The sequence below is a fragment of the Petromyzon marinus genome, chromosome 32 (assembly GCF_048934315.1).
Source record: "Petromyzon marinus isolate PM22_M1 ecotype Great Lakes invasive population chromosome 32, UKy_Petmar_22M1.pri1.0, whole genome shotgun sequence".
Classification (NCBI taxonomy): domain Eukaryota; kingdom Metazoa; phylum Chordata; class Hyperoartia; order Petromyzontiformes; family Petromyzontidae; genus Petromyzon; species Petromyzon marinus.
The window spans coordinates 9,978,002-9,999,257 of NC_133698.1; the positions used below are offsets into that span (position 1 = coordinate 9,978,002).

At 55.3% G+C, this 21,256-nt stretch overlaps 1 protein-coding gene across 1 annotated transcript in view; it reads right to left on the reverse strand.

Moving 5' to 3' along the window:
- Positions 1-5,669: 5,669 nt before the first annotated feature.
- LOC116948159 (uncharacterized) overlaps positions 5,670-21,256 on the reverse strand; it is a 191,095-nt gene continuing 175,508 nt past the window's right edge. The window contains exons 4-6 of the mRNA XM_076071273.1: positions 19,203-20,130; positions 14,734-17,590; positions 5,670-14,119 (exon numbers count right to left, since the gene is read on the reverse strand). Of these exons, the coding sequence (XP_075927388.1) occupies positions 12,945-14,119; positions 14,734-17,590; positions 19,203-19,379 (4,209 nt within the window). The 5' untranslated portion in view covers positions 19,380-20,130 and the 3' untranslated portion in view covers positions 5,670-12,944. The remainder of the gene's footprint in view (positions 14,120-14,733; positions 17,591-19,202; positions 20,131-21,256) is intronic.

A 21,256-nucleotide genomic window follows, 5' to 3' on the forward strand; every position in this document is an offset into this window, starting at 1 on the left:
GGGTCAACAAGAGCCTCGACCCCCCCTCACCGCTCCTCCACGGTAGAAGCACAGTAGCTGCGTGGGCCATCAATGTGAAGCGTCACAGGGGTTGTGCATTCGTCTGTAATTTGTGTTTCGTGTGTGTGTGTGTTTTGTTGATGGAACGCGATCCCGCGACGCGATACCGGCGTCCTCTCGGTATCGCTGGTAGGGTTGCCACGGTATAATTTGTCGTGATACAACGCCTTGATTTCACGATCTGACGATTAATGCGATTGACGGGCTTCACGTAACTATTGTTAATGCGCTTTGTGCGATCCAAAAAGTTACTCTAATGCAGTTCGCTCAACTTTAGTCTGCCAACATTTTTCTATCGATTCCAATCTTGCAACGCACGTGCTGTCAGTGACGTTGAACGTAGGTAATTGAACCGAGACAGCGGTGATGCGTCATATAATCGCCATGCCGTTGAATACTCCGGAAAACGTTTAGCAAAGCACCCAATTAATGGCCAATAATACCTATTTATTTTGAACTTTAAATAATCGAGTTATTTCCTAAACGTTTGGTTTAGGAAATAAAAACAATAGTTTCGCATAGGAAAATGATCACTTAATCACAATGTCATTTTTTGTTTTAAAGGCCGATAGGATTATTGCGGTTGAAAAAAATATATTATTACATATATATTTTCGTAAAATCGCCCAAACTGTGGCAACCCAAAGTCCACAGGAGACACCGACGGCACCCTCAATCGAACGTCGTGAAAATCGCTTCTGCGACCCAGCACTCGAAATACGTTAATGTACTGACCGTGCAAGGAATGATCGAGTTGTGAGCCCGCTCTGCCAATATAGACGCGTAACGATCCATCAAATCCATCATCGATTGGTTATTTCCAACTCGCATGGAGGGTTTTTATATATTTTTTTCTTTTACATCGATCTGGATTTCCAAATCGGGACGTTAAACACCGCTCATTCCAAAGATGTAACTCCGCTTAAGACCGTATGTATCCATAACCACCTATTAGCACGGCTGGCTACACAGGGGTGCGACAAAGTTCTACATACACACAGCCGATATAGAATCTCAAGCTTCTCCGTCATTGCCGATTCTATATACACATCTGTGGATCCTGTACATTCACACCGCTGTAGAATTCTACAAACGCCACTAAATCCGCACTGCTTAACTTCCGCCCAACCCTCACAAGACGGGCCCCCCCCCCCCCGCCGCCCAAAAAATAAAAATATTAAATCGTGACCGATGATAATTGACTCATTCGCAGGACCGTGAATCGCTACGTGTCTACAAACCACCCCTCGGCTTGGAATGGAGAGGTCCACGCTCGGTTGTTCCCTACCAGAGGAACAAGGAGCATTGGAACGTTCTATGTCACAGTGGGGGGGGGGGGGGGGGGTGATTACATCTGGAGGAGCTGTGCTTACTGCTGATATGAAGTGAAGGCATTGCCACTGCAGTCACACTTCACACCCACCCCAAAACACAAACAACAACATTGTGCAAATATCTGTATTACAGTTTTTTTTTACTTGTAAATGTCTAAATATATAGATATATGCATTGTTTATAATATATTATTACTTCTATATTTTTTCTTCGTTCAGCCTCTGCAAAAAAAACCAAATTAAAATGCTTTATTTGAACTTCTAATGCCACTTTGTAAAAAAAATACACCGACTGTCGCAAACAATAATGGTAAAAATGCCGATTGACACCAAAGAAAGCCATTTTTGTTTAATGATCTTAGACAAAAAATAATAATGTGATGCCCTCTCAATCGCAGCCATTCATGACCCTATCACCAACATCATCACAGTCTCGATGTCCTCTTTAACACAGTTAAATTCTTTTCACTTACGGTATAATACATAGTGCCCATTTTTTTTTTACTTCAACAAACAACAATAGCGACGACACGCAATAATGAATAGTGCACATAACCGCCCCTTGGCATCCATCATCGTCACCTCCTATTGCATCTGTCTCTCTTCTTCACAATGCATTAGCAAACGCACACGCATAGGCCTACATACACACACACACGCGCGCGCACACTATCACTAAAGGTCCACCCCGTATAGCCTTGTAGACCGTTGGGGCAAGTGCTGTTAGCAAGCACCTATTTAAGGCCGGCATGGCAATATTAGGGGTGGTGGCATGGCAAGCAGCCGTTTTTTGTGTGTGTCGGCGGTGCTGACGTTCATACGCACCGCACCACGTACTCGTGTGTGTGTGTGTGTATAAGGCTGGGCTGACCTAGAGGGGGCCCAGGACAAGCTTGGATAGCATTTGATGTTGCCTATCTATCATGCCCCGGAATTGAACCCACGTTTTGCAGGACACTGCGCCACCGCTCCCCCCGCACGCGCACACACACACACACGTATACGCGCAAGACACGCGCACCCATTGACTCATCCACAATCATCAATATTCTTCACTTCACATTGACAAACGTATGTTATTTTTAGTTTGTTTCGCTTGAAGTTTTTTTCGTTTTAACCATATTAACGTGTTGTACTACCTTCGCACATTTGTTAACGTAACTTTCATGGGGTTTGGCTGCCCAAGCATTCCCCCCCCCCCCCCCAAGAAATTAGAGAAATGCAGGAGTGCAGCCACACTTTAGTAGAAGCTGTTGGGTTCCCGATTGTTTATTGGTTAGACTAGAGCCAAGATCAGGATAACAGGAGTTCTCACAGGAGTAACAGGATTTCTACTGCACTAAAAATCGTATAACTATATTGAACTATATCAGATCTACGCAACTACCACCTACTGACCCGGTGCAGATCTCCACTGTTCGTGAGCCACTCTATCTACGTCGCTTTATTGAAGGTAGAAAAGCTCGGACACGGTCATACCGTGGGGCTTTGTCCCAAAAATTCTGCGCGTCCCTCTGAGCCAGGCCTAAGCACGTTGTTGGCAAGTGTTCAAACGCCCTCGTGACACTTGACGGTGACTGCTCCCCTGCATGACCATCGTGAGTTTTGGCCGGCCGAGTATATTTCTTGTTCAAGGCTTCAACTGCCCATTGTCGCTTGTACTTTCCACTGACTGGCCCATCCACGTGCCCCCCCCCCCCCCCCCCCACACACACAGGAGGGATTCCACGGCCCTTGGTTGAACACTTTCTCAGATGGTGCTTTTTTTAAGGCCTCGACAACTCGTAACCAACCGTGACCATTTAAGGGCGGAACGCAATTCATTTTTTTCGACGCCATGAGGATTTTGTGCCTCCGTGACCGCTGGCTACGCTATATGCTCGTAGCCATCCGGCCACAACAGTAACCCACCAGCCAGACACTCGCAAAACAAAGGTCACGGCGCACGACCCCAGCCGTCCAACGATACAAGCTCCCCGTCAACCAGCCGCCCATATCGAGCATCAATTCGGGCCACGACGCAGAACCCGCGACGCGTGGCGACGGAACTCGGCAACTCGCGACATGACCCGGCTGCAATGCCCCCTCCCTGCGACGTCCGACAGCGCCACAATGCTCAGAACAACCTCCAGCGCTGACCGGGAGGCAGCCGCCAACGTCGAGCTGTTCGCCCAGAGAACGGCTATCGAGAGTGCACAAAATCCACTTGGCCCACGACGCTCGAAAGAGCCGCAAGGACCCCGATCGCACGACACCGAGTCCCGGCCGCCCGCGAGTCGCGCAGCTCTCGAATGGTGCAGGCGGTGCCACTGCACCCAAGGTTCAGCGGTGATGGGAGAGGGCCAAGGTGCTGGGATACAAAGATCTGGGAGGGGGGGGGGCGGGCAAAGCCGGAATTGGGCAGGGCGGGGGGGGGGGGCTCGTATGACACTTCACATCTCGATTGAAAACTCATTTCTTTACAACTGCTTGTGTTTTAGTTTGGTGTCCTTATCTCCCCCCCCCCCCCGAGCACCTTCGATTAGCACGGTTGGCTACGTGCGGTTGCGAAAGAAGTTCAACTTACACACACGGCACACACACACACATACCGTCACCCCCTTGCACCAGGGCCCGTGCCAACCACGCCAACGCCACGGGCTGCCACCGAGCCCACGACAATCCACGCCGGCCAACAACACGTGGTCTCGCCGGACTCGAAGCGCGCTCCACCCCCCCCTCCCCCAGGTTCCGTCTGTTCCTCACCACCGTTTATTGCGTTAGCCGGGGTTTATTGATGTATCCGCGTAAATGCCGTTTGCTAAGTTTTCGTTTTAATAATATATTATACCAGGTAAAAAGCAAGAGAATACTGCAATGAATGAGAAATGTGGCTATATTTGTTTCGTGTGTGTGTGTGGTGGGTTTTCGGTTTTTTGTGTTAAATTTTTTTTCGTAGAAAAAAAAAATTACGTGTTTTTTTTCGTTGTAAAATAACAATAACGTACAATAGCTGTAGTACTCTAATAAAGGCACGGGATAATAATGGGAAACGTCACAACAATAAGATTATTATCATAACGGTAATCATGATATGCCCAGTGTTTTGGTGAAACGCGATAGTTTATGCAATCTATAAAAAAAGCTGCATTAAATTGTTTTTTTTCCCCCCATTTCCACTTTTTCCAAAATAAATCGTCTCTGCCTCTGTGTGTCTCACTCTCTCTCTCTCTACCTCCACCTCCAGCTCCCATACATAACGCGAACTTACTGAGTACAACTTCGGTGGATAACGAATACCCGGGGTAATGCATTGCGATGATGCCGCACCTCGCCGCGAATCCGTCTCGCGCGCGCGCGCGGAAAAGCCAAAAGCGACTTGCGAACAAAATCGCCTCTCGCTCATCCTCGCGTTAGTCCTCTTCTCTTGCTTAAAGGCAACAAAATGAAGCTTAGAAACAAATATGTAAAACAATGCCCCCCCCCCATACCTCCATCCATTGGAATAGTGCAGCAATAAGTCACATTAACTATACCGTATTCACTCTAGTAGAGGCGCACACAATTACGAGTTCTAAAATATACGAAAAAATGTACTGGGCAGGTCGTCTTGACCGTCTGGTTGTGGCGTTTTTGTTAAGGAGGCTATAATGGCCGACTTGGGTAACAAGGAGGTGGCTGAGTAGTGCAACTTAACTTGACAAGGTTGAGTTTTGTGAATTTAAAAAAATCCCATTATCCGCCGCTCCCATTCTTTGTATTATCCGTGATTCTCCATGGGGGCTTTTTTTTGTTCTTTGACCAACGCGCTCTCTCACCCCACCACCACCGTCACCACCACCGTCACCACCACCGTCGTCCTACTCTTTGCGTAACGGCTTCCTGTAATCCGCCAACGCGTTCGCGGATAAGCGGATAAACGTGACGGGCGATGCGCGTGGTCCACGGATTATCGACCCATCCCCCCCAGCGAACCCCACCGTCGACGCTGCGGATAAGAGGCTCCACCGTGGCTGGTGCTGCTCCTGGGTTGGTTACGACTTCAAAAAAATATATTTAGCAACGACGAAGAAATAAATTACAATTGGGGTGGAAAAAACGAGAGAAGTGCATAAATAGTTTTGGAAATGTAACGTTTCTTCTTCTTCTTATGTTAAATATATTTAACTTTGCTGAAAATAAATACGTACGGTAATCGAGTGCGCGCCTATTATAATGAGCTCACGTGAGTCGCGGGACAAACCCGGCTTCCTTACCCCCCCCTCCCACCACCACCACCACCCCCCCCCCCTCCACAACCCCCATCACCATCATCGTCGTCCTCGTCGCGTCTCTCGTGCCAACACACACCACGACACACACCACGACACACAGACGCGTGCACTTGCGTGCGTGACAAATGCACAAACTCGCACGCCAACAAACGCACCCGGCATCATGCGGACATACAAAAGGCAAAAGGTCCTCCCCCCCCCTCCACACCCCTGCGTAGCCTTCACAGACTGTTGGGGCAAGTGCTGTTAGCGAGCACCTACGAAGGCCGGCGCGGCACACGAGGGGGTGGTTGGCCAGCACCACGCCCGACCGCCTCTGTCTCCCCCAGTGGCGATGTTTTTACAACACAGCACCATCGTACTCAACCGTTTCAGATATTCGCCACTGATACTGACCGCGAGCGCGATGTTGGGACTCGGCATTTGAAGACGCGCGCCCGTTGAAATATGAACATCACCACACGCATCAAGCCACTCAAAGCAGGCACATCGAACGCGTGCCAACGGGCGCAACCCGCGTGCCGCGCATCGCGACGCAGCGAACGCCCCAACGCGGACACGCGGCGCGCTCGCACCGCGGCTCGAGTGGCCACAGCAAGTGCCATGCGCTCCGATCCATCGATGCAAATCCGCTGACGACCCGCTCATTGACACTCGCCAACAAAGGCCACTGGGCCCCCCCCCCACCCACCCCCCCCCCCCAGGTTCTGTGCGCAGGTGCCCTCGGGTCGACGTCGCGTGGACTTCAAATACAATGCTTTGTGTTCCATCAACCGTGTTGGCTAGTACAAAATAAACACTTGGAAAGTAACACCAGGAACCGTTTTGATTTGCGTGCTAATTGGCCGTTTAGTGCTGTGCCATTTCCCGACGAATCTTGATGTATCCACGGATGTATCGGCGACACGCGCATCTGCCACTAAAACCTCCGAACACACACTTACACGCATTGCACGCACTTTATCACCGTAAATTGCTTTTTTTTTATCTTAGAAAAAGAATTTGTTTTAAAATAGTGCTACAATCATAAACCTCGCGCCTGGGTTACAGCTCAATCACAGCTACTGGAAGCTCCCATCAATATCCTTTTTACTTGATCCTATTATTTTCACAACAAAAACCAGCATTACTCCTCGCTCTTAGTGCCAAAGGAAATTCAGTTCACGATTCTTTTCCTAAATCCGTGCAAAGTTGCTTAGTCCCTAAAAAGAATAAAACGGGTTCAAAAAAAGTGCATCGATACAGAGTGAGGGACTTCCGATTCCATGTTTGACATCTGTCTGTGACTTCTTTTTCAAGGGGTTGGCCACGTGTGCCGATGAGACACAGGAACTGGTTTCGACAGCCACGCTTTGGACTCCGACCATCGCGGAATACCTCCCCAAAAACTCTGCGTTTCGTGTTCACATTTGTACAATACGAGCAGGGCCCCCCTCTCTCTCCCGTCTCTCTCCCGTCTCTCTCTCTTCTCTCCCTTCTCCCGCGAGTGACTCTTCACGTTCGAAAATTGTTCCACGGCGCTCCTCTATCGAGACGCGTAAACCCGCACCGCCCCCCCCCCCCCGTTCCCACGCCGACCCAAATTCTCCGCGAATAAACTTTGTTATGGTCCATCGTTGTGCGTCGTTGCTTTTCCTCGTTCAGCGACCGCCGTTGTAAGTCGGGCATCGATAACTAATCGAAAAGATGGCGAAAGTAACGACGACGCTACCTCCCCACCTCCTCCTCAATCGATCTCTCTCTCTCTCGCTCCGTCACCCCGGCCGCTCTCTCCCCCCACCGCCCATCCACCCAGCTACTCTCCGTTTAAAGCACCGTTGTGTTTTAGCACCGGGGACCACTCAGCAAACGCTGCGTTGCTTCTGAGCGCGATTATTAGGAGCACGCGCGCGCGTGTGTGCTGCGTGTGTGTGCGCGCGTCGGACTCTTTATTAACGGTGATATTGGTCGAGTTAGAGTAACGCTTGTGTTTGTGCATATATATTCTCAAAGTCACAAATTTGTCCCTTCGTGAAAAAGGCAAGCGAAACAAAGATGTAATATTGATTGAAGGGTGATCCATTTACAGACACCCCGCTCCTTTCCAATGACCCTCTGAACTTCCTTCTCAACGGGTGATCGGGCGCCGCGAGAGTGATGGCCAAGAGTGACGTCTAACGGAGGAGAGGTGCGGATAAAAGATGTAATGAACGTATTCTTGAGTTTGGTGGGAGATATTGTGTAAAATGTTGCTCACCCCATAATGTCTTACTGTCGTAGTGATAGTAGAGTCTCCATGCGCTGTGAGTGGACTAGTGGCCACGGCAGATAATGACAGGAGAGTCAGCTGACAGTGCGAATGCACCAGTGGCCACGGGAGGTAATTACAGAGTAGTCAGCTGTGAGTGCGAAGGGACCGGTGGCTACGGGAATGATCGAGAAGGGAGCGTGGTCAGGCAACGGAAGAGGACCGTGGAGTCTGCCGGTGGACCGAGCGTCCAGAGTCAGCGAGAATGATCCAGAAGGGGGGCGTGGCCTCGTGTTGGTATATAAGGGAGATGCGCGGGAGACTCGGGGCTGTCGCGGTGTGGGTCTCCGCCTGATGTCAAGTGGACGCGTCTTCAATAAAGTGCCATCTCAAGTGAAGTGTTGTCAAGTCGTCATTATGCTGTTTTAGTGGAGTATCTATAAATGGATCACGCTGCATATCTAGGAACACTGGGCCTGTCCCCCCTGTCGTCGACCAGTGCGGATGGGAAACGCGAGTCGTGACACTGTGAACACAAAGACGGGGGGGGGGAAGCAAACAAAAAAATGTCCCGGCTCCGCGTAGGGCGATAGGATGTTGAGCTCAAATGAGAGTCGATGTGAAGCTACGACCACGGTAGGAGGGGGGTGCGCGCGCTACTTGCAACATCATCGCAGAGGACCCAATTGCCATTGGGGGGGAGGGGGTGGATTCATTTGGGCCATTAACCCAGAACGTATTTCCACACCCGGGCACGCAACCATCCAGTAGGCCACCTCTCGTTACAAACCGTGGCCACGGGTAGAGTTGCACACGCTCACCACTTCCAGTCTACCACCGCTCAGTAAAAAACAACACGGAATGTTGGGCTAACATTGGGCCAACGTTGATACAACGGTTCCAACCAAGTGCCAACTTTGTAGACGTTGCATTTTTACTGAGCAGCGATCCCCGGGGGAAAAAAAAACCGAGATATTTAAGCTCTTGTTGTGATGGCGTAACTCGGCCCTTGCTGTGTAAAGTTGCCCATGTCTTTGCAACACGGAACGACTTGGTTTCGATAACTATTTTTAAATACGTTGCTGTTGTACGAGCAGCATACTCTCCGATTGGCTGGATAAGGGGGGTCACGTGGCTGTCATGGCAACGCTCGATCCAACATGGCTGCATTGATGCCATGCACGTGACTTTTGTGGAAACGTGTAACAATGACGGACGAATCCACGGTTGTAAAAGTTAACGGCACACAAAAAAAAACCCCTCAACTAGTTTATGATGTATTGTTATTTTTCATTATTTATTTCTGTGAAATGTCTATTTTTTTAATTTCATCCTGTTAAGAGTTGTGTGGTTGTAATTACGGATTGGGTTAAGGTCCGGTTGATCTAGTGTGGCGTGGTTGGCGACCAAAATAAGGATAGCCATTTTTTCTCTCAAATTCGGCAAAAAAAAAAACAACCCAATATTTGAAGAGCCCAAAGGCACGTGAGTAACATCACGAAGCCGTCATAATTAAAGAGCCGCACTTCGTTCTGGAGCCGCAGGCTGCCGACCCCTGACCTAATGCAAGGGTCAGTGGTAGAGAGTTCGGGTGCTTATGGCTCGTGTGGCTGGGGCTAGGGCCGGGCCTGGCATGTGATTTGCTCGTGTTCTCCTTGCCTAGCGGCGTCGCCCACGCCCCATTTCCTATTGCCAAATGAGGGGCTTTTAGATTTGTATTTGCTCGTCCCTTCTTCTGCTGTTCACAGACCTCTGTACCCCAAGCTGAACACAGCACGGATACGGGGCAACAACTAGGTTTTTTTAGAGAGTCAGGATTCCTATCAGAGTTATACACTGACCTTTCAATAAACAAAAATGAACTCAAAATTCAATACATTGAACCCGATGATCTTTAAAGAAAGTGTTTTAAAACTACAAAATAGTTTCAACTTCTTGTAGAGTACGATGTTGCTTGAGGTCTTAGACAATAGACTGAGAGGCCAGTCCCTGATTGGGTCTCTAGACAACAGACAAACAGACAGGTCTCTGATTGGGTCTTTAGACAATAGACCGACAGGCCGGTCTCCAATTGGGTTTCTAGACGACAGACTTCCCCAACTCAGTTCAATAAGGAACACGTCAAGTGACAGCCGAAAAGCGGCCCGCCAAGTCTAACCGCTGAAAGAACGCTCCAAGCCGACCACATTTACATCGATCTCACTCCACCGGGGCTACCGACTGAGCTCCCTTCCCTCTCCCACTGCTAGCTGACGAGTGTAACCCAGATGCCCCCCTTCGGCTTCCGCCCCCCCCCCCCCCCGACGCGGCAGCACTAGCGCCGTCTCTCTCTCGATAGCAACCCGCGTCGCCCAAACCCAACCCCCCCACCAAGTCCCGGGACCCTCCCAAGGTCGGTGACCTAGTTCGCACCCGAGTCCGTTAGTTTATTGCCACGCGCTTCCCCCCAAATACTTCCGAGAGCTGCCCCCCCACGCCACCTCTGCTCTCCCAATTGTCACCAAAACCCCGGCGGCCGCGGTGGTTAAAGTGTCGGATGCCGTACGGTTTTAGCGTACAAGTCACGAGAGCCGATGCCGCCGACTGAAAGTGATGTTTTTTGACGGGTTTTCAGTTGTTTTTTTGTCTGCAAAACATCTGCCAATTCGCACAAAGGCAGTGGATTTAAAACCGAGAAGTCAAAGTGAGGGAAAAAAAAAGATAAACCGCTTAATGTTATAGGCGTAGTTATTATGAGTAACATATGATGAAACATTAATATCCGTTTTAATACGATAGTTATCTGTATACTGCAGGCAGCGATGTTAGCTCACGACAAAAAAATCGACATAAGAAAAATCCGTAAAACCGTCAAAGAGAGAGTTTGTATATCCCGAAAAACACTGCTCGCCCGCTTCTGTAGCACACTGTGGGGAAAACACGCGAGTATCCACAATGCAACTGTGTTAGTATGTACGCTTCGTATTCAAACAGGCACAGATGTAGCCACCAGACTGGGCTTAATACGCGGTATTTTAACAGGCACCTTACTACTAGGCAGCATAAAAATGAAATATTCCAAAAGAAAAATATAGTGTATTGAGTCTTTTCAAGGACTACTTCTTCTCTCTCAACTAAGTTTTGCTTTGCTTTAAAGGGGGGGGGGGGGGGTAACTTCACGAAAGTCACCCGGTCAAGAGCCACTGACGGGAAACACTTGCAAAAGCCACTGGGACCCATAGGACTTTGCCTTGTGTGGCTCATACCACCACCGCCGCCTTATAGAAAATGCTATTCAGGCACAAGACTAGCCAGCTAAAATCCAATGAGCACCTCTAAACTAACGCTCTGAAAATATATACTCTGCGCGGTCACTGAACACCCACACTTAGCAGACGTTAAGCTGGTAACCGTAGCGTTTTTTTTAAATTAAATCTTAAGTGTTATTTCTTTTTTCTCTGCTTTCGTAAAACGTTTCGTTCGTTTCCGCTTTACGGGCAGGCACCGCTGTGCGGCACCTCAAGTAAAAGCGGCGGGGGGGGGGAGAATGACGTGTTAACACTGAAGAAAAACCGAACGGACGAAAGTAACGCCACGTTCGTCCACGTACTCCGTTAACATTGCTACGGCCGGCGGGCTCGAAAAACGTCGTCGCTTCATCTTTTTTTGATCGCATGAGGATCTGCTGCCGCCCCTGCCGCCATCGCAAGCAACCGGCAGCATGCCCGCGTACGACCATCCCGGGCACGCCCCGCTCTGCCATATCGCGCCGCGGTGGCGAGGAGACGTTAACCCCCTCGGCCTCGTGTGCAGGAGGTCGTGGGTTCGATCCCGACCCTGACGCCTGCTGCTGCTGTATATTTTGGGAGTTTGCACTGTCACTCTCTCTCCCCGTGGTCGCGTGGATTTTTCTCCGGGTCCTCCGGTTTTCCCCTCCACAGCTGGAATCAAAATCACGCATTTTAGAGCGTTTGGCCGGCGTAAATTTCCAAGTGATAAGCCACTTTGTTGAGCAATCATTCGTGATAACCAGGTTGCTTCTGAAAAAGAGCTCTTACAGCTCAGTGGGCCTTACCTTGGTGAAATAAAAACTAGCTTTTTTAGTTGCGATATCGTATTTGTTTAAGTTTTTTATTTTAAATTCCCCAAGCAGGCATTTTTTGTAGCCGACTACACCGGAATAAAACGAGGCAGCGTCATCATCCAGGCAAACCAAAAGAGCAAATCCCTCGTGCGGGATACTTCCCCTGGAGCCACTCCCAAGCCAAAACAAAAAAAAGTCGTGATGCGATTCGAGAGATAGTTTCCACGACGTGATGGGGAAAAATGAGCCCAATGCCGTTGTCGGAATCGATAGCGTTTGTTAAATTAGGATTAATTGTTATAATTATGTTAACCGCTGGCGCGTGCGTTCATCAGAAGCGTCAAAGAGAGAGAGAGTGTGGGGGGGGGGGGGACCCGGCGTGGAATTCTCGCCGCTATCGCTCCCGGCCCGCGAGCGGGAACAATCGCCGGTGTTGCGGAGCGACGGCCGGCCTTGTGAGGCGTCACCGGGGTGGAGGCTTCGAGTTCCTTGTCGCGTCGCAGCAAAGTGAGATGACCCACAAGGCACTCGTTCGCTCGCTCGTACGTTTGCTCTCCACCCCGCTCGTTCGCTCGCTCACACTCCACCTCGCTCGTTCGCTCGCTCCCCGTGAATGAAATGAGAGAAAGGCACCGACCCCACCCCCCCATCCACATTTCTGACCGATTATGAGAACAAAATAAAAAAACCCTGCGGGATTATTTCTTTCAATCTCGCAAAAAAAGGAAATAAAAATGGGAACAAATTTTGTTTTTTTGAAATAAATAGGGAAAACCGAATCCCCCCACGAAAATAAAAAAAAAACTCCACTGTGACGACAGAATGACTCCAGTCGCTCTCGCTCCCACCCAGCGTCGCTTTGGAGAGCGTCTGCAGATCTGTTGCGATGGGTCCTCAAGACGTATCGCTCATCCTCTCCATCCATCCCTCTCTCCCTCGCTCGCTCGCTCGCTCCTCTCCTACCCTCTCCCTGTCTGAGGAGGAGGAGGAAGTGCAGATCCACCGGCCTAGCCGCTCGTGACGTGCATGCGCACGTGCTCGTTGAACATCTCGAGCGAATGAAACTTGGCGGGGCACACGGAGCATACCAGGAGCGTCGGCGGTGCCACGGGGGGCGGCGGTGGCGGTGCCGCCACCGCCGTAGGGGGAGAAGGGCGGCAGTCCGCGCCGGGCGGTGGGAGGCACGGTGAAGCTGGCAGTTGCGGCGTTTGCGGCGGTGGAATTTGCGGTGGCGGCGGCGGCGGCGGCGGCGGCGCTCCGACGTCGCACCGCTCGTCGCCGCACGGGACGGGAGGCGGGCACGCCCCGCCGGACGGCGCGGGAAGCGGGGGCAACGTCGGTGGCGCGGACGACGATGACGACGCCGACGTGGCGGGCGCCTGAACGTCACGCGGCTCCTCGCTGAGCGACGAAGAGGACGACGATGACGACGATGACGACGTTGACAACGTCGGTGGCGGCGGCGGCGGCGGCAAAATTGCCACTCCCGGCACCGTGAGAATACTGCCTACGCTGTTGCCGGAGGCCACGTAATGACCGCTTCCAACGTTGTTGCTGTTGCTGCTGCTGCTGCTGCTGAGCAAATTAATGACGATGTTACTGCTGTTGCCGTTGCCCACAATTCCATTGCCGCTGTTACCCACAACTCCGCTGTTGCCGTTCGGCGATATTTCCACGACGGACGAAGCCGGCGCGGCCAAAGCTGCTCCGGCAGACGCCGCCGCCGCCGCCGCTGCCGCCGCGTCGCGGTGACCCCCCGCCACACCGGCGCCCATCACCGGCGGGAGCCCCAACGCCGCCGCCAGCGCCGCCGACGACATCAGCGACGAAGGCGCGGGCGACGGCGGCGCCGAAGGAGCGGCTCCGGTGACGACGCCGACCGCGGCGGCGGGCAGAGACGGCGGCGGCGGCGGCGGCGGGACCGCCGTCGCCGAGTGGAGCGTGGAGTGGCGCTCGAGCAGCGTCTTGTGCGAGAACTTCTTGCGGCAGACGGCGCACTCGAAGGCACGCTCGCCGCGGTGCAGCCGCATGTGCACGTTGAGGGAACTCTTCTGCGTGAAGCGCTTGTTGCAGACGACGCACTGGTACGCGCGTACGCCCGTGTGCGTCACCATGTGCTTGATCAGGTAGTCCTTGAGCGAGAACGAGCGCCAGCAGATGCCGCACTGGTGGGGCTTCTCGCCTGGAGGGAGGGAGGAGGGGTGAGGGAGGGAGGGGGAGGGAGAGGTGAACGGGGGGGGGGGGGGTTAAGTGTTGGCGTGTGTGTGTATGCGTGTGTGCGTGTGTGCGTGTGTGCGTGTGTGCGTGTGTGTGTGTGTTGGTAGGAAACGTTAGTGTAGAGGTTGGTGGCGACGCCACGCTATGGACCCGATTCCCGCTCGTGGCCAACACCAGCTGTGAATATTTGAAGCCAGCACGAGTTTCCCCTAGGTTGACTAAGCCTCAAACGAGTACCTGGTGCGTAAAAACATCGCCACTGGGGAGACAAAGGTGGTCGGGGGTGATGCTGGCCCCAACAGCCAGGGGGGATCTTTGGCGACGGTGTCCCAGCCGCCCCAACAACAACAAAACAACTGCCATTGTGCCAGGCCATGTGCACGTAGGAGGCCACGTGAAGTGTCGAACGCCCGCCGGCAGAAGGTCACGGGGCAGACCCCCCCAGGTGCCACGGGGTCGACCGACCGAGATGACCGGCCCGACGTACCACCTGCCCGCCCGCCCACCCCCCCCTACTGTGCCAACTCGCTCCGCTCGTCGCCATGAGCGTCGCTCCCTCCGCGGTTTGCTGATCCTCACCTGTGTGCACAAACATGTGCTTGACGTAGTTCTGCTTGGCGGTGAACGTCTTGTTGCACAGCGTGCACTCGTACGGCTTCTTCTCCCCGAGGCGCACCACCAGCGGCAAGCCCTGCAGGTTCGACCGTGCCGCGTTACCCACAATGCCACCCGTGCCGCCGCCGCCGCCCGCAGCGCCTGCCGCGGCTCCCACCTGCTGCACCGAGAACGGAAGCAGCAACCTCTGCAGCTGGTGTGGCCCGTGCTGTTGCTGTTGCTGCTGCTGCTGCTGCAAGCCACCCTGCTGGTGCTGTTGAAGAATCTGGCCGAGCCCCTGGTTGTGGGAGCTTGTGCCTGCGGCGCCGCCTGCTATGTGGTGGCTGCTGTACGTAGCCAGTGCCCCCGGAGCCCCCAGACTTAGGAAGGACGTGAACGGCTGGTCCACAGTCAGTGACGTACGTCCCAGCTGCTGCTGCTGCTGCTGCTGCTGCAAGGTTTGATGGGAATCCAACTGTTGTTGTTGTTGTTGCTGCTGCTGCTGCTGCTGCACCTGATGGTGGTGGTGCCCAGACAGCGCCGGCTGAGCAACGGAGAACTGGTAAAGTTTGGCGCCGGAGCCCGCCGCCGAAGAGTGCGACGCGAAGAGGGCGGGGAAGTACCCCACCGGCGTGGTGCCGGGTGGGCAAGCGGGCGTCGCCGTGGCAACGCCCCCGCCGCCGCCGCCGCCACCGCCGCCGCCGCCCAGCGCCAGCGGCACCCCGAGGCCGGCCGCGCGGCAGCCGGCGCCGCCGTCGCCCCCCTCCCGCTTCACCACGTAGAGCTGCGAGGCCACGCACTGCGCGCGGCCCTGCATCGCCGGCGCAAACTCCAGCGCGGGGGGAGCGGCCGGCGCCGCCGCCGTCGGCGTCGCCGGCGCCGACGCGCCGCGGCCCCCGCCGGCGACGGCGGCGGGGGCGGCGAACGCCTCCCCGCCGTCGGCGCCGCCGCCGCCGCCCGGCTCGGTCCTGGACAGCGCCAGGCGGTTCTCGGCCGCCAGCAGGCACAGCCGGCGCTCGAGAGACACGGCGCCCGGCGCCCTGCGCCCGGCGACGTTGGCGCACGTCCCTCCGTCGGAGGTGCCGCGCGGCGCGAGCGGCCAGCCCTCGAACGTCTCCTCGGCCCTGGGCGCGCCGTCTTCTGCCGGCGCGTCGTCGTCGTCCTCTTCGTAGCCGTTCCCACCCCCTCTTCCGTCGTCCTCGTCGTCGTCCTCGTCGTCCTCGTCCTCGTCCTCGCACTCCTCCCTGGCGGAGCCGTCGAACGCCCGGTGGTTGCCAGCGTCCCGCGCGCCGTCCTCCCCCTCCATCTCCTCGTCGTGATCGGCCCCGGTGGCGCACATCTCGTCGTCGTCGTCGCCGCCGCCGTCGCCGCGGGGCAGCCGCGCCATCTCCTCGTCGTCCGTCATCATCATCGTAGCCGGCGCGTCGTCGCAGCGGTGCCCGTTCTCCGGCGCCTCGTATCCCGGGGGAAGGTAGCGCCGCGCGTACCCAAAGCCGTAGCCGCGCCCGCCGCCCCTCCCGGTGCCGTCGTAGTAGTAGCCGCCGGCGCTGCCGGCGGCGCCTTCGCCCGCCTCCTCCTCCTCGTCCACCGCCTCCTGCTTGATGACGACCGAGGGGATGCGCACCGGCCGCGGCTGCTTGCGGCAGTGCGACTCGTGCTTGCGCCGCGGCGACGACGACGGCGAGCGCCGCCTCCGGGCGCCGTCGGACGGCCGCCTCCCCCCCCCCTCCTCCTCCTCCTCCTCGTCGCCGGCACCGCAGAGCCCCTCCATGGAGCAGGCGCCGTCGTCGCCCACGCCGGCGCCGGTCTCCGGCCACGCGCGTCCTGACTGTATGATGTAGTAGCGCCGCTGGTTGGCGGTGCCGGCGTTGCTCGGCTGCCCGTAGCAGGCGGTGGTGTAGTAGGCGGCGCCAGCGCCGCCGCCGCCGCCGCCGCCGCCGGCGGCGGCGGTCGTCTCCCCGTCGCTGGCGCTCTGCGCGGGGGAGCCCGGCGAGTCCGGCGTCCCCTGCGCCGAGTCCGGCTCCCCGCGCTCGCCGCGGGCGCCGCCCTCCTCCTCCACCGCCGGCGCCTCCATGCCGATCTCGCAGCTGTTGCGCGGCACCACGCCGGCGTTCCGCAGCGCCGCCGCCGTGGCCGCGAACGCCGCGTAGGGGCCCCCGCCGCCTCCGCTCGGCCGGTTGCGCGGGTGCCCGCCGTGCGCCAGCGCTTGCGCCGGCTCGCCGTCTGGCACGTCCGCGGCCCTGAGGCACAGCTGGCGCCCATCGGATATGGCGCCGAGGCTGATCTTCTGCTGCTGCTGCTGCTGCTGCTGCCGGATGTGGTGCTGCTGGTGACCCTTGGTCGCCGTCACGAAACCCGGGCCGTCCTGCGCCGACTCGAGAACCAGCACCGTCGACGCCGCCGCCGCCGCCGCCTCGTTGTCTTCGTCGTCGTCGTCGTCCTCCTCCTCCTCGTCGCTGTCGTCGTTACCGTTACGCGGCGCACCTCGACCGGCCTCCCCGTCGCCTCCGGCCGGCTCCGTCGAGCACCGGTCGCCGGCGAAGGAGGCCGCCGCGGCGGCGGCGGCCGCGGCGGCCGCGGTGACGGCGGCCGCGGCGTCGTCGCCACCGCCGCGGCGGTCGGACGAGGTGACTCGCGCGGCGACGCTGCTGGCGATGATGCGCGTGCACTCGTCGATGACGGATTTGATCTGCAGGATGCTGGCGGCCGTGAGGATCTGCAGCGCCTCGCCGTGCGGGAAGCGCAGCACGCCGCTGTACATGAAGTCGACGAGGCGCTGCACGGAGCGCGGGGTCACCACCGCCGGGATCTCCACCTGGCTGTAGCCCAGCAGCAGCTTGTCCTGCGGGGGCGTGCGGGAGGGGGTGGGCGACGGGGAGTTAATGAAATACATTTTCAGGTAAAGTTTCTCTTCGGACGCATACGCTGCTGCCGCACAGAGCGAGGGAACGCTGCGAACCAATCTGGACCAGGGGGTCCAGATGACACGGGGGGGGGGGGGGACAATATACCGTCAGGTCACAAAGTAAAAAATCCCCACCCCCTTGTAGCCTTCACAGACGTTTGGGGGCGAGTGCTGTTAGCGATCGGCACCTGTGATGGCCGGCACGGCACACGAGGGGGTGGGTGGCCAGCACCACGCCCGGGACTGCCTTTGTCTCCCCAGTGCTAGCGATGTTCACACATCGCACCGGGTCCTCATTCGAGGCCGAGTCGACCTGGGGGAGGCTCAGGACCGGTTCAGCAAATCGTCACCGGTTTTTACGGCCTCGAGCCGGAATCGAACTCGGGTCCCTGGGTTTTAATCGCACGGCGCTCCGACCGCTGCACCACCGCTCCCCGCACACACACACACGCAACGCAGACGCACGATCCTACGGCCAATTGTGAACTCTGAGACAAAGAGACAGGAAAAGAAGCGTGTCACACGAGGTGCACAACAGGTGGGTGGCGGTGGCGGGGGGGGGATGTGGTTAATCGAAGACAATTGCTCGCGAACGGTGCGTAGAGAGACACAAAAAAACCAATGAACGTGACCGCAGGAGGTTGTTGTGAGTGAACGCGACAGGGGCACGAGACGGACAGGCACAGGGACGGGGATGGGGGCGGGGGGGGCGTTACTGTGGACACGCTACAAGGAAACGCAAACGGCCTTCATTCAAAACACTCGAACGACAATCTTGGACGGATAGAGCAACAGGCACTCTTTAACTCAGACACACAGACAGGTCATTGCAAAGAATGAATCAAAGACGGCAATAAGAGTCACCACTAAGCGGTGGGGATGTCGCCATTTGCCACCACTTGCGCCAGGCTGGATGCACTCTGAGGCCACATGGAAGGATCGAAGGCTCGCGGGCACGAGGGCACGGAACAGACCCAGGTGCTCCGGGTTGACTGACTGAGATGTCTGACTGATGCACCACCTGTGCTCCCTACTGTGTCACCTCGCTGTGCTGTAGTCACCCTGCAACCTGCCCCCCATTGTGAGCGGCGTGGGCAACAAGGAAACGTGACGGCCTTCATTCAAGACGCACGAAGGACGACGATGCCCGACAATCCTCATCGTCCACTCCAATGTGCAAAAAAAACGTTCTGACATCGATTTAAAAGGCAACAGGGACAGAGAGCACAAAACAACAAACCAAGACTCACGGCATTCCAGCAGAAGGTAAAGGTCCCCCCGGTAGCCTTAACAGTCAGTTGGGGGCAAGTGCTGTTAGGGAGTAGCACCTATGAAGGCCAACACGGCACACGAGGGTGTGTGATGTGACCAACAACCCCGCCCAGGCCGCCTTTGTCTTCCCAGTTCTGGCGTCATTTTCACGCGGCACAAAAAAGTAACTCATTTGAGGCCGAGTCGACTCAGCGGAAGGCTCAGTCTCGGCTCAAGAAGCGTTCACCGGCGACGTTGAACCGCGAGCGGCGGTCGAACTGTCAGCCGCGCGGCTCACCTTGAAGAAGGGGCTGCTGGCGGCGAGAACGCAGCGGTGGGCGCGCAGTCTGGCGCGGCTGCCCTGCACGCTCACCGACACGTCGCAGAAGTGGCCCCGGCGGCGCTGCTCGCTCAGCTCGCCGAGCACGGCGCTGCTGAAGTTGTGCAGGCTGATGTGGTGCACGCGGTCCGGCATGGCGCAGCGGCCTGGCGTGCGGGCGCCGGCGGCCGCCGCCGCCGCCGCCGCCGCGGCCGCAACCGCAACCGCCGCGGCCAGCGTCGGCCGACGGCTGCGGTGGTGGCGGGCAGGGCGGGTCGGCTCGACGGCTGTGAGCCGCCGCTGCTGCCGGGGGTTGCTGCTGCTGCTGCTGCTGCCGGCGGCGGGAATGATTGAGATTGGATGAATGAGCTGCGGCGGTTGTAGTGATCTGGTGGCGAGTGCAGTAATGATTATAAATTAATCACTGTGGCCGTAGTGTTTCCGATGATGATGATGATTCGATGAACGAATAAAGCACCAGCCCGTGATTATTAATGAATTGGATATATTAACCGTAGCGCAGGGCGAATGAGACGTCAGATGGTTAAACGTTCCGACGTCCGTGTCAACTTATTTTCCTAAGTGCAAAAAACGAAATCGAAGCGTCGCCGATTCGAACGTCCGCGTGGCATTAACCGCCGTTCGATGAAACGTGAGCAAATAAAAAAAAGAAAACGGAACCGGTTGCGACGGACAGAAATGAATATTGCGCAAGGACGTAAAAAAAAATGTTCGCGAAATGTATTAAATATTTTTAGGAGAGCTAATTTTAATTTTGTTCATTCAACGGGAGCACGCTGGCTGGCGAAGCGATGAAGACGACAAAGAGGAGGAGGAGGAAGAGGAGGCGGCGGGAAGGACGACGCTGTCCGCACGTCCGTTCTTCCGAGCTTTTTATTGTCTTGACCTGCAGACAGCAGATAGTGTAATATTAACAGCCAGCACAGAACAAATTAACATATTGATATGAGGGAACTAAGGCGGGCATAAAAAAGGCGCTCAGCCATAACGACGACAACAACAACAACAAAAATATCAGCGGTAGCAACGGCGCAACGATTGAGTGATTGACGACGTGCGTATCGATCACCTACCACAACTACACGTAGTATCGATCACCTACCACAACTACACGTAGTATCGATCACCTACCACAACTACACTTAGTATCGATCACCTACCACAACTACACGTAGTATCGATCACCTACCACAACTACACGTGCACTGATCTCATACCACAACTACGCGTAGTATCGATCACCTACCACAACTACACGTAGTATCGATCACCTACCACAACTACGCGTAGTATCGATCACCTACCACAACTACACGTAGTATCGATCACCTACCACAACTACGCGTAGTATCGATCACCTACCACAACTACGTGTAGTATCGATTACCTACCACAACTACACTTAGTATCGATCACCTACCACAACTACACGTAGTATCGATCACCTACCACAACTACGCGTAGTATCGATCACCTACCACAACTACGCGTAGTATCGATTACCTACCACAACTACACTTAGTATCGATCACCTACCACAACTACGCGTAGTATCGATCACCTACCACAACTACACTTAGTATCGATCACCTACCACAACTACACGTAGTATCGATCACCTACCACAACTACACGTAGTATCGATCACCTACCACAACTACACGTAGTATCGATCACCTACCACAACTACACGTAGTATCGATCTCATACCACAACGACACGGAGTATCGATCACCTACCACAACGACACGGAGTACCGATCTCATACCACGATGACGCACTTACCGTGCCATCGTCTGCACCAATATCTACAGCCCTGAATGCCATTGCCTTCAGAAGAGTTGTAATGTGTCAAATGTTGCTTCCTCATTACAATGCAATTAATGAAGTGTCGATCGTACCACCAGGAGGTCCCCGTATCAGCTGCGTAACTTGTCCTGTTCCAGCCGTTTTACCGACACGGGCATCCCTGGATATGCCGAACAGATACGTTCCCGAAAAGATATCTGCAA